General features: G+C 45.3%; 1 protein-coding gene across 2 annotated transcripts in view; it reads right to left on the bottom strand.

Annotated features, from left to right (window-relative positions):
• Nucleotides 1–17447, bottom strand: part of DDB1 (damage specific DNA binding protein 1) — a 682863-nt gene that overhangs the window by 264688 nt on the left and 400728 nt on the right. For both annotated transcript variants that reach the window (XM_069223262.1, XM_069223263.1), the window contains exons 17-18: nucleotides 15325–15420; nucleotides 14528–14639 (exon numbers count right to left, since the gene is read on the bottom strand). In XM_069223262.1, coding sequence (XP_069079363.1) covers nucleotides 14528–14639; nucleotides 15325–15420 — 208 coding nt within the window. The remainder of the gene's footprint in view (nucleotides 1–14527; nucleotides 14640–15324; nucleotides 15421–17447) is intronic.

Here is a 17447-nt window from a genome sequence, read left to right as displayed (position 1 = left end):
GGGTGAGGCGGGACCCATCGTTTGGAACCTTGGTGGCACTGAGGACTGTTACTGTTTTCTCCTTGGAGTCAGGGATTTGCCCTCAGGTCCTGGCCTGCTGTGTCCTATTCCTGCCATTGGCTCCCCACACCCTGTCAGTGGTCTCGACTGTTTCCTCCCTGGGCTGGGGTCATACACCCTGTGGTCAGACACGATTTGTTGCCTGGGGACTGCAGGCCTACAAGGACTCAGCCCATTATTGGTACCTGCTTCATGTGGCCACTAGAACCACTTGAGCATTTACTCTGACACCAATACAGGGTGCTATGGGTAAGGTGGAGAGGTAGGCTAAACTGCACTTTAAGTCCTGCAAGAGGATGAAATTGATTACTCATGTAGGAGGGTGTGCTGAGGTGCAGGATGTGGCGCTCAACGCAGGACTTCAAAATATCAATGCCAAGTATGTGTTCAAAGCTATGCCGGAGAACCTGGCGTCAAGGGGCACTAAAATGGATGCCTCATCGGTCAGACTGAACAAGGTCACTCGTAAGCTAGAAAATCATGATGGCTGTTTCAAAGGGGCTGAAAACAGGATCTCCTCAGTGGAGGATGGATTGGCATCCAAGGGGGAGAAAGTGCTGAACATGGATAAGATCATTGCAGCCAAGAATGAGGACTTGGAGGCTAGATCACAACACAACAACATTCGTATACTCCGGTTGCTGGAATCTGCGAATACAGGCAAGGTGTAGGACTATGTAGAATGGTTCTTCCTGCTCCTCTTTGGGGGAGACGCCTTTCTCACCTCCTTGTCCTAGAGAGAGCCCAAAGAGCACTCCTCTGGGAACGCCATCAAGTCCCACTGTAGAACGCCTGATACATTTCTGTGATAGAGACGCTTGAGCCCATGTGTTCGGATACCAGAATTTTCAAAGACATTATATCACTTTTCCCTAATGCCACCCTTGTGATGCAAGAGGACCAACACAAATTTGCTCAGGTGAAACAAACGTATCCAAGCCAAGATATTGTATGAAATGGTGTACTCAGCATGTGAGGATACCACATTGGGGGCAACATACCAGACAAAATGGCATTTCTGCTATGGGCAAATAGGTATGTCAGCCAGTAGTTTGATGCGGATTATACATTACAAATTTGAACACAGGGCCTACTAAACACCCTCAAACCCTCTTCAAATTTGGACTGCATCAGGACTCCTGGTGTGAACACTGCAGCCATGACGACACTCATTTTGTGCATCTCTCAGGGTGGTGTGGCAGTGTCAGTGAGTACTGACAGGAGATCCTTGTAGCCTTCTCAGAGATGACAGAATATGATGTACCACATGACCCCAGGGTGGCACTACTGGGATGAGTGTGCCTTCTTTCCGCCGCTACAGAACCGTGGTCCTCCTGCAGGCGAAGCATTTGGTGGTCTGCTACTATGGTAGGGGCAGGTCACCTAAATATAAGCAGTGGCTAACTTCTTTGACCTGTTGCAGGGAATAACTGGATCTCTAAGCATAGCAGCTGCCACCCACTTCTTGGCCCAAAGACATATTGAGCCTACTTCAGGGCTACACCCAAACACTTGACGCTAGTGGTGATGTCATGAGAGGGGAGTGACTGAGCAGGTTGAAGCTGAATGAACTGGAGGTGGTCTGCTCTGCATAGCCTATCACAAGCAATGGGACAAATGTGAAGGACACACTGGCCCGTTCCCATGCTACCTGCTGGATTTAGACTTGATTGGTGTGCTACTTGACAGCTTCAAAGACACCCTCTGCAAGATGTACCTCCATGCATTTCTGTCTGTAATTTGAATATTAAATAAAATAATTTTAAAAATCCATTGCGCAGTGCTCAATTTAAAGATGAGGTAGCCATTCAAGGGTTAGCAAAGGCTACAAAAAATTTGACTGGACTTACAAAAAGATGTAGTTCTACCAATGTAATACTTAAGAAAAGTCCAGGGTGTGAAGGGCCATTTCCACAACAGACTCTGGTTGCAGGAACTAGATGGGCAACTCAGTGACTTTGAAATTGTGGAAAGGTGAGACAACCTTTGACAAAAACATAGTATTGGTTAGAAGAACTACCCTTTCCTTGTGGACCTAAAGGAATGGTTCTTGTACTGTAAGAAATTAGAGCTCACTAATGTGTCTGAAAGAAGAGTTTAATACCCATAAAGCAACCTTTCAAGACAAACTGTAGTCACAGGAGTGAAAAGGTTCAAAAGCGAACCCATAAATTGTTAGAGAAACCAATTAAGGTTTCACACAGGTTGGGGCAGTTTTGAGGCTTCCATGAAAGACTTAGCAACAAACAGTGATGATTGTTGCCAATTCAGCAAGTATGCAGCAACTGCTATTTGGTGTAGAAGTATGGAATTGCAAACATGGCCTGCACTGTATAAATTTAGGAGGTAGCAGACAATCTACTGAATGGAAACCTTAAAAGGATCTAGCAGTGTGGAGATAGACTAGTGAATTAACCTCTTAAATTTAGCTGCATACCAGGCGTAAATAGTTCATTAGTGTGCCTCCGCAGCATGAACATACATTTTTCTATAAGTTTAAGGTAGCCGAACTCTAGTAACTCGGGTGCCAGATTGTTAGGTTTAGCTATCTGGGGTCTAATTGGACTCTGACAGGCATTTCCATGAGCATTGAGTACCATGGCTGCCTGGTTTAATTCTGTGCTACTAGGTTGGTCATGCACACTGCCTCATCCTTCCTTACTACATACAGGAAGAGGAGAAAAAAAAAGCATAGCCAAATATACCTGACCAGTTCATCCATAGTGCATTGCCCTTGGACTGTGCGAGTGAATGTCTGGAGATAAAGTTTTGCCATTTTTCATTTCCAGAGGCACGATCAGGACTATAGTCGGGATTTCCCACCAAAGGAAAAATTTGGAGGAGGACTGGGGAATACACACTTGTGGACTTAGTGATTCATTATGCAGAGCAGGTCCACAAAGTCATTCTACCTCCCCAGCAAATACTCCACGAGCAGGTGAAAGGTGTTGTGGATAACTTGGACCTAGATCTCTTGAGCCAAAGCAGAGATCTAAAGGGAGCCCATCCGTCCTCTCCCACAACCCCCCCCCTTGCTTCTGGGTGTAACAAATGGAGGTCATGTTGTTCATCTTTATGAAGACTGCCATGTCACAGATGAGTTTGAAGAATGCCATGAGGGCTAGATAGTTGCAGGTAGCTGATGCACTGCAGCTGGTAGAGGGTTTCAGGTGCCTTGCGGTCATATTTTTACAGTGAGCACACTACCACACGAAAAATGCCATGGTGGTTATGGTCACCTCTAGAAGAGGTCCTAGAAAAGGCCTGCCACACAAGAGGTTGTTGCTCCTCCACCACTGCAGAGTGCTGAGCCATGGCCATTACAAACACTAGATGTTCCCAGTGTGCTTCCCTGTGTGACCATTACTTCACAGGGCAATCATGTAGCAGGCGAATGAGTAACTTCTGATGTGGCACTACTGAAATGCATGAGGTCAACATCCCTAAAAGTTTCATTAACATCCTTACAGTGAGAGCACATTGCATTTGAAAAAGAGGCAGCAGCTGCTTGAATAGCATCACCATCTGTTCCTTGCGGTATGGTTTTCCTTCGACAGCGGTTAATACAGAGCCTAAGAAGGGATGGATCTGGTGGGGCTGGAATTTTTTTTGACACAGACGATGAACCTTAACTTGTGAAGTAGGGACCCTGCCGTTAGACTGTGAGCTATGCATTGTAAAGTGATGCTGCTCCTGACCATCAGGTCATTTGGGGGATGAAAAAAAATGCATGGCATTTGTGCACAGGTACTACTCCATTACCACTAGGCACTTCCCGAACGGCCCTGGAACATAGTGACTCAAAACCTTTAATTGGTGGTGTTGTCCACTTACAACAAGATGAAGGTATCAGTGGTGTGCGGGACAGATGTATTTCAGATATGGCTTAAGCGTGGATGATGTATGGAATAATGCTCTGAGTACTGCTTGGCCAATTAAGGCCTGCTGTGGTCCAAGAGGTCCACACAATGCTTAGTAAACGTGCAGGACTGGCCATGCCTCACAAATATCAGTTATGGGGATGTTGCCCAGGAAGGCCACAGTGGCCCTTTTTGTTGAAAGCAAGTGTGTCTTTGGAGGGGAATGAAGTACCCTCTTGTCTTTAAGGTAACCAGTTTGAATGCATTTGACAATCTAGCAGGCTATAGCTGCTTTGGTGATGTGATGCCCGTAGTGAGGCTTAGCAAATGTGACAAATAATAAGCCAGAGTTGCAAAATGATTTGGTCCTACCTATGTAGCACATAAGGGAGCTTTTATCATCTAAGGTGTGTAGTGGTCTTTTTTGCTACAGATTCAGGCTGCAAGAGCACGTGGCGTTGTATGGTTTGGTTGAGATGGAAGGAATTTTGGGATGCTTGAGAGAACCACCCACTCCTTATTGACCCATATGAAGTGTTCTTGGATGGTAAGGGCTCACAGCTCACTAATGTGCCTAATGGTGGCAATAGCAACGGAAAAGGCTACTTTCAATGAAATAATCGGAGAAGCCATGAGTGTGGAGGCTCAAATGGTGGCCCCCATGAGTCTGGTAAGAACTATTCTGAGGTTCCAGACTGGGACTTGAGGTGCTCGAGGGATAATGACTCACTTTAGTCCTTCCATGAAAACTATGACTACTGATATGATGAATAAAGGCACGAGGTGTCTGTTTTGCATCTAGGCTGAGACTAAGGCTGAGGCGGACAGAAGTGTAGGCTAATCCGGCTTTTTGCACAAGAACAAGGTTGTACTATGGTATTTGACAAGTCAGATGTTTTGGTAATGTAGTAATGGACACATTTCTTCCACTTAAATGTACAGCAGGCCCGGGTTATAGGTCGCCTGGCCTACAGTCCTGGACAAGGTGAAGATACCAGAATTCTAGGACCTCAGGTACCAGATCACAAGATTGAGTTTTGCTGGGTACAGAAGTCTGATTTGACCAGTCTGTGAGAGAAGCTCTACCCTGGGAGGAAGACTCTTATGGGGACTAATTAACAGTTCCAGATGAGTGGAAAAGAACAAGTTACTTACCTTTGGTAACACCTTATCTCGCAGAGACATATTCTAGTTGCAGATTCCTTACCTTTGAATTTCCCCCCAGATGTCAGACTGGATCCAGAGAACTGTGAGTAGTACCCCTGGCACCGATCGCCTCCGCGTCCTTTGTCGGCATCAGATATGTCATAATTCCGATTTAGGAGGTGTGATGACATCAGTTTCTTTTAACGACTTTCCACGCCAGAAGCGCAGAACTATGAAGAACAAGGACTACTGGTACGTCAAAAAAAAGGGACAAGTCGCAGCCTGACAGATGCCAAGGACTGGTACCTCACATGCTAACAGTGGTCGTGGCTGTAGCCTGGTAGAATGAGCATGCAAACCTTAAGGCTTTTTGGCCAGTGCGCAGCAGATATTAATGCAGAGTTCGACTTAAATGCAGATGGTTCACGTCTGCACTGTCTGACCTTTCTTCGCTCCCACATATCCCACAAAAAGTTGGTCATCTTCCCCGAAACTCTTTTGTACGATCAAGTTAGAACGCCAATATTTGTTTTGGGTCTATGCAATGGAACCTCTCCTATTCCTTAGAAGGATACAGAGGTGCGTAAAAAGTTGGTAAAGAGATGGATTGGCCTACATGGAAGGGAGTACTCACTTTTGGGAAAAAGGAGGCAAGTGTTTGAAGCACCACTTTGTCAGGATAGATGGAAAGGTAGAGTGGCTTAGAAGACAATGCCTCCAGCTCACTCGCTCTGCATTTGGGTGTACTGGTCACAATGAAGGCTGTTTTCAAAGTGAGATGCCTGACAGGACAACTGTGCGGAGGCTCAAAAGGAGCGCACACGAGAAATGTCAAAACCAAATTCAGATCCCCTAGGCCATAATGAAAAGGGATGGAGAAAACATATGTATATGCTCTTTGATAAACCTATGTACAGTAGTGGACTTAAAAAATGTTGATCAGGCAACCTCAGAAAATCAAAAATAGAAGACAAATAACCTTTGGGAGTGCCCATAGCAGAGCTCTGCTTGGCCAGAAAAAGGATAAACAATAGGACCTCAGAGAGACGGGAAGAAAGGGGGTCAAAAGCCTTGTGTGTGCACCACGCCCAAATGTCTTCCAATGGTTTTGGTGCAGGGACACCTCACTGCCAAAATGACGTTACAGTCTTCGGGTGGAAGGTCAAAAGCTGTCAACTGTCGCCGCTGAATCTTGTGCTTTACGCAAAAAAAAGCAGAGTGCTCAGGTTCGGGGACGGAATCCTCCCCTGTGGATGCGACAGAAGTTCCTCCCAAAAGGGCAGTCTGATCAGAGGATAAATGGACATGCACAAAAGCTCGGGATACCAGACTCCGTGCCCAGTCTGTAGCCACAAGGATTACTTTGGTCTGGTCAATCTTGATTTTCCTGAGAACTCTGGACAGAGTTGGTATGAGCGGAAAGGCGTACAGGGTGCCTGAGTTCCACTACAGACAAGCAGTGTTTCCCAGCGATTGCAAGCATGGAAACATTAATGCCCAAAACAGCTGACAATGCACGTTCTCTGCGGAAGTAAACAGATCTAACCAAGGCTCTCCCCACTGCTGAAAGAGACCTTGCGCCTCCTCCAGATGGAGAAGACACCATCTGTGGTCCAGTAGGCATTTTTTCGGCTGAGTTTTTCTGCTCTGGAGTTCAGAGAGCCTGCCAGATGTTGAATCACTAGGGATATGCCCTGCTATTCCAGCCGTATCCAGAGACACACAGCCTCCTCACAAAGGGCCCACTACCCCCACCCAGCCCTGCTTGTTGTAGTACCACAAGACAGTGGTGTTGTTCGTGAACACATGCACCATCTTCCCCTTGACAGAGGGAATTAATGCCTTCAATGCTAGGTTGATGTGGAGTCCTGACTCTGCCAGAGACTAATGCCGCTGATCTCCACCTCTCCCAGATGACTGCCCCATCTCAGGAGTGGCGCATCTGTCACTACTTTTGGATCTGGTTGGGGAAGGGAGAAGACTCTGACCCAATCGCGGTTCAATAACCCCCACTTCAGATCTTGAGCAGTTCCCTCTGAGATCTGAACCTTGTTGGAGGAATTGCCCTGAAGCTGCGCCCACTGGAATATCAGGCCCCACATAAGCCATCAGGAATGTGTCACCTGCAGGATACAGGAGATCATTAAGTCCAGTAGTCTCATTCATTCTGACCGAAATCCAGCATAGGCTATGATATTGGTATCATAGCCTGATAGGCGGATTGGGAGGATAAGCCCACAACTATGCTGAGTCCAGAATAAATCCGATAAAAGGGAGCACCTGAGAGTTAGGTGTGACTTTGGCACGTTTATGGGGAACCCCAGCGAATGCAGGAGGTCCGCCATAGTCTTGCGGTGAGAAACAACAGCCTAGGGCGAGCCCGCCTTCCACAGCCAGCTGTCGAGATAGGGGAAGACTGAAACACCTGATCTGTGAAGATGAGCTGCGACCACCGCCATCACCTTGGTGAACACCAGAGGGGCACTGTTAAGCCAAAGGGGACAACTGTGAACTAAAAGTCCTTGTGGTCTACCGTAAGCTGCAAATAACAGCTGTGGGCAGGCAGGACGGGAATATGGAAATAGGCATCCTGCAAGTCCAACACTAACATCCAGTCTCCTGGGTCCAGGGCAGATAAAACCTGAGCCAGAGTGAGCATCTGGAACTTGAGGAAGAAATTGAGGGATGAAAGGTCTAGGATAGGGCAGAGGCCCTTGTCCGTTTTGGGTACCATTAGGAATAGCAACCACAACCTACTTCTGGCACCGGAACCCTCTCTATGGCTCCCTTGGCCGAGAGAGCCTTAACTTTCTTCGTAGTGATCCTCCGTCATCCGGGTGTAAGATGGTGGAATGGATGGAGTGTTGGTCTCGAAGGGGAGAGAATAGCCCCTTTGGACTATCTGAAAAATCCATGTCATAAGTGATGAACTGCCAGCGGAGCGAGTGCTGTCAGATTCTACCTCCAATTGGCCCTTGATGAAGAATCAGGATAGGAAGGCTGTACAGGAGACCATGCAACTGCTCCTAATTAGCCAATCACTGAGGTATGAGAATATATGATTTCCTTGGTGATGAAAACGAGCCTTCACAACTGCAAGCCACTTTTTGTGATGACTCATGGGGCTGTGGTGACCCAAAAGGGAGTACTTTGAATCAGAAGTGATTATCACAAAGTGGAAGAACATCCTTCGGGCAGGATGGATGGGAATTTGAAATAAGGTCTCTTAGATCAAGCGTGCCGTCATACAATTCCCTTGCTGGATGAGGGATATGACCTCATTAGTAAGTGTTGAGATGATGCACCAGGTTGAGGGGTCAGAGATCGTGGACGGGCATCAACATGTGGACTAAAGTGGTGCTCCCAATCAAATGAAAGGTTGATGAGATGCTGTTGTACTTTGGGTTTAAACCCAGAGATTTTGAGCCAGACGCAGCATTGGAGTAGGACACTGGGGTTCACGTCCATTGAGGCTGAGCTGGCAGCATCCAATGTGTATTGTAAGTTCCCACTGGAGATGATTTTGCCCTTCGACATTACCCAGGAGTTGTTTGAGGATGTCTCTTCTATGTCTCCTATTGTGCCCTATCAGAGCGGGATAGGAGTCCAACCAGACTGGCTATCTCTGCCAGTGTGGAGTTGCTCCTACCCCGCCTCCTCCCTTCTTACCCACCACATCTATGTTATTGCTTTCCTGGTCTGCAAGAGTAACATTGTCAGTGACTTGGGCAGAGGTGTTCTTGCAGGCAATATCTACCATTAGGGAGTCTGTAGGGAGCTCTCCCTTTATGTACACTAGATCACTGGTGCATAGTTTAAATATACTTTCCACCCGGGTGGTGACTCTGGCCTTTAAAGTGCGGTCTAATATTTTCGTGGCAGACTTTAGAATCCTTTTTAGAATGGGGTCGGTTGCAAAGTAGGTGGTTTCAGAGCAGTTGAAGGCTTCAGTGCAGGCATCAAAGAAAGCGTGTCAATGGCCTTGGTAGAAAGCTTACAGCATTCTGTAGGCTTTTGTGGGTGCTGACCAGAGCCAGTGGTCAGCAGTGGCCCTTGTGCCCATTTGCCTCAACATCTGTGTTCTTGGATTGATGCGCTACCCCCTCAGGAATGGCACTCTGCCTCGGCACGAGAAACCACTTTGTATCCTTTTGTACTGGTGTACTCATGGTTTTGGGCATACCCATGATCTGAGGGCCAGTTTTCAGTGCTTAGAGGGTGTGGGGGTGTTTTGGGGATGGGGTTCTTCAAATCTGCTGAGTGGCTCTGGGGTGTGTGAGCTTTAGCTGAGAGCAGGTCCTGAGGAGCGGGGTTCTTCCTCTGGCTGGGTGCTGAAGGGATGGTGTAAGAAGCTGGCCTGATGTACCTACACCTTATACAAGATCCAGGTATCCCCTCTTAGTGAAGTGTCGCCAGTGCCTAGAAGCCAGGCTCTCTAGAGGTAGCTGTGGATAAGCAGCCAAGGCTTATCTAGGAGACATGCAATACCACTGTAGTCACAGAGCACTTACACGCATGAAAAAAAAACACTCAGTTCTGCAAAAATAAAAGGTATTTTATTTTTGGAACAAATCACCACAAAATACTAAAAGGGCAGTCCTCCAATAGGAGGTAAGTAATAAACTAAATATATACACTAGTAATCAGAAATAGGCGTTGAAAAGGTTAGTAAACAGTGCAAATAGCAATAAACAATAGTGAGCCTAGGGGGGGCACAAACCACATATTTAAAAAATGGAATGCGAACACAGGAGCACAACCTACATAAGTAGAATGGGAGAGGGGAGCTGGGAGTACTAGAAAATCGCATAGGTAAGTAACAGTACCCTCCAGTGACCAGGACAGCAGGAGTAAATCACTGGATTTTCCCCAACCCACCCAAAAGAAGGAAAAGAAGAAAAGAAGACTCCCAGACAAGACTGGAAGAAATCCAGCAGTGGATTCCTAAAGAAAGAATACCTGTGGAGAGAGGGGACCAAGTCCAAGAGTCACAGTGGAGTCCAGGAGAAGTAGGAACTACTACCAACCCAGGTGTACTTGCAGGAGTTGGTCGACAGTGATAAAGAACAGGTCAGCATTGCAGCCCTCGAGCCAGAGAACAGTTCCTGATGGATACAGATGATGTCCCACGCTGGAGTGAAAACTGCAGAGATGTTTTGGTGCAGGAATTCCACCAACAAGCCTTGGCAAAGGCAAACTCGCGGTTAGTGGAAAAGCGGTGTTGCCAGGGACCAGCAAGGCCCAGGAGGATTCAACCCAGGAGGGGGAGTCACAGCATCAAAGAGTTCACAGGAGCAGAGGCAGCACCTGCAGGAGTCCCACAGGACGGGGACACAGGAGTCATAGAAGATGCCCATGCAGCACTACAAAAGAGGATACCATGCTGCCGGACAACCACGCAGGAGGCTGTGCTTTGCAGGAAGGAGTGTGAGAGGATGGAGCTATAGTTCGCCTGAAGATCCCCTGGAGGAGATGCAAACAAGCCTTGGCAGCTGCAAGAGACACAGAGGTGGTACTCTCCTGCGTGGGAAGGCAAGGGCTTATCTTCACCAAAGTTGGGCAGCTGGCAGAAAGGACCAAGAGGACTACTCCGGACCACCACACATGATGCAGGATCCACGCAGCGGGTCATCGCTTGCTGTAGGTGCCTGCAGTTGCAGGGTAGTGACTCACCCAAGGGAGATTCCTTCTTCTTGTGCAGGCTGAAGAGTTACTGTCTGCACGGCAGGAAAATGTTGCAAAGCTGAAAGGAGCCATGGAAATAAACCTGAGGAGTCTTCTTTATGATTGCAGCATTGTCAGTTCCTGGAGGGTCCAGTCGCAGTTCCAGTGGCTAGAAGTCAAAGTGGAGGTTGCAGAGGATTCTTGCTGGAGTCTTGCAAGCCGAATCTGAGGATTCACCCAAGAGAGAGACCCTAAATAGCTTGGAAAGGGGGATTGGTCACCTAACCAGGGAAGCACCTATCAGGAAGGGGCTCTGACCTCACCTGCCTGGCCTGGCCACTCAGATGCTCCCAGAGTTCCCTGCCAAACTTTGAAACAAGATGGCAAAACCCAGGGACCCTCTGGAGCAGCTCTGGGCACCACCCCTGGGGTGGTGATGGACAGGGGAGTGTCATTCCCCTTTCCATTGTCCAGTTTTGCACCAGAGCAGGGACTGGGGTCCCTGAACCAGTGTGGACTGGTTTATGCATAGAGGGCACCAAATGTCCCCTACACCTCCGAGCCAGTCACACCTATTTCCAAAAGGAGAGGGTGGTACCTCACTCTCCCAAAGGAAATCCTTTGTTCTGCTTTCCTGGGCTTGATCAGATCAAGCAGCAGGAGGGCAGAAACTTGTCTGAGGAGTGGCAGCAGCTGGGCTGCTCTGAAAACCCTGTAAGACGGTAGCAATACTGGGGGTCCTCTAAGGATCCCCCAGAGCGCACGGAATCATACTTCCATTACTTGCAACAGTATTGGGGTATGACTCCAACATGTTTTATACCAACCACGCCTAGGTTTGGAGTTACCATTATGTAGCTGGACATAGGTAGTGACTTATGTCCAGTACAAGCATAAAATGGCATCCCCGCACTCACAAAGTCCAGGAAAAGGGAGCTGAGTTTGTGGGGGCACCTCTGCTAGTGCAGGGGTGCCCTCACACATACACAGCTACTTGCACCCTGACCTCTGGGCTAGAAGGGCCTGCCATAGGAGTGACTTACAGTGACCTGGTGCAGTGACCTCGTAGTGAAAGGGTGCATGCACCCTTTCATGCAGGCTGCAATGGCAGGCCTGCAGAATAGTTTGCATGGCTCCTTATGAGTGGCATAATACATGCTTCAGCCCATAGGGATCCCCTCGTACCTCAATGCCCTGGGTACACTATAGTCTAGGGACTTACATGGAGGCACCAGTATGCCAAAAAGGTTCCACCAACCAAGTTTACAAGGAGAGAGCATAATCACTGAGGTCCTGGTTAGTAGGATCCCAGTGAACACAGTCAAACACACTGACAAACAGGCAAAAAGTGGGGGTAACCAAGCTAGAAAGAGGCTACTTTCCTACAGATGGTCTTCCCCGAAAATGGCCAGGGTGCTAGAGGAGTCTTGATGTTGCATGGTGGTGTGCTCCCTATGTTGTTCCCTGCTATTTGGAAGGGTGTTTTTTTTTACTGGAAAGCAAGGCAAGAGGGGCAGTTGCTGTCATCGTGGTCAGGGAATTACGGACCTTGTGCTGATCAGTCCACGGACACTGGTGGCATCGAGGGCAGTGATGTTGCATTTTTGGTGGAACCAAACGTGTCCAAAGGTGGTAAAGCCCATAAGGCGCTAGACAACAACCTCGGCTCCCGATGTTAAATTGGCTTCTGACAAGTGCTTCTATAAGAACAGAGCTTGAGGCACTGGCGTGAACTCAGACAGGACCCAAAGGTCGCCTGAAGAACACATGAATTCTATATATAAAACTATAAAACTCAGTGGCAATTGACACTAGGTGGTTATAGTTGTGACCATGTTTGCATAGGAAGTAGATATTTAGTTTGCTTATAACTTGGGCACAGTTTGATGAATCTTCATGAATATTTCCAAGTTTCTAACACCTCAGCTCCTTCATGAAAAGTTTCAGGGTGATCCATCAAGCAGGGGACAAGAAAAAAAGGATAAGTCCCAAAACGCTTTTTCCCCATGCAATTTTCCATAGAAAAATTAAACCACAATATAGAAAAAAACAGCTGAAAGGAAATACACAGAAATCATGCTTGTGTGATTTGGTGTTAATCTGTTCAGTAGGTTTTGAAAAATTATGGTTCAAAATGTACGCATAGCTTCAGCGAGGGTGTTTGGGATGTTTTTTTCAGTTAATTTCAAGGTAAATCTAAGTTCATATTTGTCAACCTTAGTTGCCTGTCTCTCCGTAACCCACCTTATCAATTTGTTTACTTTCTTTAAAAAATTTTTTTTAAAAACACCTGTTGTGTTAAGTCAAATAATTTGGTATTCAATGTAATCACATCTTGCTCTCTAGTTGATTCACTATCACTTGAACTCCCCTAAAAAGGCTTCTACTTGGTCTGAATGCTTTGATCGTTATATCAACCATTACTTGTTTCTGTAAATATGAATTGGTCCGCATGCAGAATCAATCCAAGTTGACTAATTCAGATGTCATTCTGAATTTTCTAATCTTTGGTCTTTCTTGTGAGATGGTAAAATTGAGTTCAGTTTTTGTAATTCCTTGTTTTATTCTTTTATGTCAGGACATTCTGTATTCGATCCTTGACAACGCCAAACTTCAATTTTAGATCTCAAATATTTATTTTTTTTGTTTTTGTTTTTTTACAATTCAGATATGGTAGGAATAAATAGATTTTATGGACAATTGAGCAGTGTCATACGGTACTTGATAACCGGCAGCTTTAGCCCTGGAAGGATTATATTTAGTCTAACATTTGGCTAATGCCATCGCATCTAGTGTGAAGTTAATTTAATTTTTGCTTAGCATCTCTAAAAGAGCGTCTGCACTGCACTGAGAAACAGAAGTCTGATAGGGACGCTGCTATTTGGTCCTCACTGGAACCCAGTCATTTGATATCAAGGTTGCTACATTCATATCAGGCATCACCCAACCTCAAGGTACTGCATGAAAATTATTTTTGGTGCTCGTCAAGTACTTGGAGATGTAGTGCAGCGCACAGAGTATGTGCTACCAGAACCACACTCCTTTTAAATGAGAGCAAATCAATCCCTATTGCACAGTATTAAAAGAGAAAAGTGCAACAAATCCTCCAGATTGTGGCATAAAATCAATGTGAAAAAATCTGCACTAAGGCAGAGATGCTGCCTTGTGCATCTGATTCTCTTAATGGATGAAAGAAGACTAACATATGGAAGCCGATGAGGTGTACTTTGGTGTGGGCAAGGGGATGTGTAAAAAGTGGAGATGAGGAGGAAGTAGATGTGGCAACGTTCCGAACAAGTTCCAGTCTCTTGCCCTGCATAGACATATGTCGTATGTGCAGACAAAGATTGCCAATGACATTATTTCACTGCAAATTCGCTGAGCACAGCTTAAGAATGTGTTTTTAATCCATATTACCAATATAGGGACTGAAGTAAAAAGTTACGTAGTGCAAACATAGGCTCGCTCAATTACTCATTCGGAAATTGTTGCTTAGGGATTGGGCTTGTCCAGAGCAAATCTAGATGTTCCCACAACTGCCAGCTACATAAAGAACACATACCTCTGTGCAGCAAGATGGCTATCGCACAACTTGTGAGAATCTGCTCACAAGCATTTGGCCCATTTCGTCTTAAATATATGCTAGACAAATGTATTTGCTGTACTGTTATTCTTCATATACGACTGATATTACAACCAAGTGGACAATTTTAAAGAAGTATGAAATGTAACAAGCCCATAGGAGATGGTCTTTCCAAACCAGCAATAAATGACCGACTCTTTGACTGATTCTGTACCTGGGTGCTGGCACTGGGCCTCAAAGCTGTGGTTCCTCCGCTGGCGTCTTGCACCTCAATTCGACTGGAGAGGACTCCAAAACACTGAGAGACCTCTTGGTAGCAGATCTTTCTGAAAGGGACATATAATGAGTGTTGGGCACACAAAAAGGAAAGCATTTGTTTATCCAGCAGTTTCATGTACAGATTGACTTGTAAAGAAGGAGGCATGAACACATATCTATTACCAGTATTATTAATCAGAAAGAGCAGTTATAACAGTTTTACACCTACGTTTCAAGTGTTTGAGAAGACAACAGAAGATAAGAGGAAGATGTGGGTACCATCTCAGGAAACTTACAGGCAAAACTGCTGTTAAGAATTCTATAACCAAGGGTTGCTAAATCAAAGGTGTGTAAGTAGAATTCAAAATCTACCAAGATGTGTGCAAATTGCTAGAAAATAGAACAGTGGTGAATAAAGATGCAGGGGTCTGTAGAGACTGAGACATAAGAAGGTTTATCACTGCAACAACAATGGAGCATAAACATTAATGTGTCTCCAATGAGATTGGCTTAAAGGAATCTGAGTATAGAACGTCCACTCTAGGGAAGAAAGTGAACAAATCAAACATGCCTAGCCTCCCCAATAACCTAAAACTCAGAATATGCTTGCTGCCTATTCCTCATACCTTAAATGTCAAACAGTGTAGTTTTAACAGTACTACATCACAGAAACAAATTAAAGAAGCAGTCAGTGACATCAGTCGATTTCCAATTATCACTACTGCCTTCTTTCTACCACTTCCCTTAACTTACCGTGGTGACTCATAGAGCGGAACTGTGCGTATGTGCAGTTTCTGAATCTCATCAATGGTGCCTATCGTAAGAGTGCTGTTATTGGCCAATGCTAAACTGTGAAAAAAGAAAAACACAAGTCAGCAACTGACTCACCCAGAACTTGAAAACAAGCTTGCATGAATCAAGCCCAGCTAAAAACACTGACAACAGATTAACAACAGCCTCTTGAATTTGATCGTGGCAGAGTGGGATATTACTTTAAGATGGAGTGTTGCTGAAGTGCCAGCGATCAAATACTGGGTGCTAATATAGTTTGGTGCACGCTCAATGAAAAAACTAATTATGAGGCTTCAGGTTGCCCTAAACATTATGGAAAGGTATGTGGTCGCTGAATGAGTCTCTGAATGATCTCAAAGATTGAATCACCCTTCCTCTTCTCCCCACCCTCCCCCCCAATCAAAATATCTGTATTACTGTAACTGTGATGCTAAAGTAGTTGTTTTGTGCTTATGTTGCTGCTGGATAGGATTTACGCATTTATAGTCACCCATGATCTACTGTATGCTATTTTTCTGCATTGCCTGTAAGTCGTGTACGAGATTGTGTTTCTGTTTATTGTACTTAATGAGAAAAACAATAGAAATCATCTTTTTTTTTTAAAACAATTGCCTCGCAAGCAAAGGAAAAAGCTTTCCCCAGCTCGTGCTTTGTTAAATGTCACCCTTGCATGCGTGTTTTCTCATTCCTGCCACCACTGCTTATTTTGTTAATTAATGTAAACTGTTATACTATGTTTCAATGACCCATATGCATTGCTCCTCTTGTCTCCCTTAAGTGTAGTGTTAAATTATTGTGTTGCTTTTAAAGCAAAATGTATGCACAAACATGCTCAATTTGCTTTTCTCAGCAAATGTGTAATAACACCTTTTCTTCGGGCTGTTGCATTCTCGCAACCACATGTTCAATCTGTACTCTCACACAGATGCACATCCTAAACCTGTGCACTCCTTTTCCATTTAAGGATGCTCTATCTATTGAGTACTAAAACTGATTAGCCACTGGCCTGCCCTTCATTTTACATGAGACTTGAATCCCATTTCTAGCTTCCCAGTATGCTCAAGCTGCAGTGCTCCTAAATCTCAGCCTTGGTGCCACTTACCAAGAATATTTCCTTGACAGACTACACTTGTCATGTTGAAGTTTCCAGTCCACCTTTGCAGTTCACTGCCTGTGGGGTCAGCTTTATGATATAATAATATTTCTCAAATTTCCACTGAAGAAGCCCAAACACACACAAGTATGTGCACTGCCAGAAGGAAACATTTGTTAATAAAGTCTGTAGAGGTTTTCTCGTTTAATGTCACTGTTGCCCTTTCATAATGCAACATTGTTCCCAAAATAACTAGTCCTTCCCAAAAATAACTACAGCACTTTTAACTGCAACACAGTCCCGTATCTTTCACAGTAGTTATATAGCTTGGACTACTCTCAAGTAGGTTATTAACCAGTCTTCTGGTGGTTGGGTCTAGAAAAACATGGCTAAAAATGTTTGTTTATTCTTTTTGGGTGTAGACTACAGGTGAGGTCAGTGACGTATGACTTCTACCCTTAAGTCCACAAATCCTCATTACACGAATACTGTTTACTTCAGTGTTTTTCCCAACTGCAGTACTAGAATTGACCTGGGTGAAACTCCTTTGCAATGAAAATGTATAGCTATCATACCTTTTAAATTGCACTTTACTCTAATTCACCAAGGATGGTGGTGGTGTAGTGGGCCTACATGTGAAATCGGGGATAGCCCACGGTGGAAAGCTATTGCTGAAGCTAAGTAACAAGTTTCTTTTGCTACATGAACACTTTCCAGATTCACATGCTGTACATCGACCGCACAATAGAATGCAAAGTTTTAGCAATTGTAAATAAATGATTTAGCACACTTAACCCACTGCTGCATAATCAACAGTCATGTTTAAAGTAAAAGTATGTATAGATGATCATGAACTGCCGCACATAAGTCAGTTAAATACACACACCTTGTGTATATTAAATGAAGCACCTTTTTTCTTAAGCCAAAGGGAATCTAACTTTCGCCTGGAACACAAAGCCTTATAGGTCACTGCATATGACTGATTTTTCGC

The sequence above is a fragment of the Pleurodeles waltl genome, chromosome 3_1 (genome assembly GCF_031143425.1).
Source record: "Pleurodeles waltl isolate 20211129_DDA chromosome 3_1, aPleWal1.hap1.20221129, whole genome shotgun sequence".
NCBI lineage: Eukaryota > Metazoa > Chordata > Amphibia > Caudata > Salamandridae > Pleurodeles > Pleurodeles waltl.
Note: the sequence above shows the minus strand (reverse complement) of the source record. Positions and strands in the feature narration are given on the sequence as shown.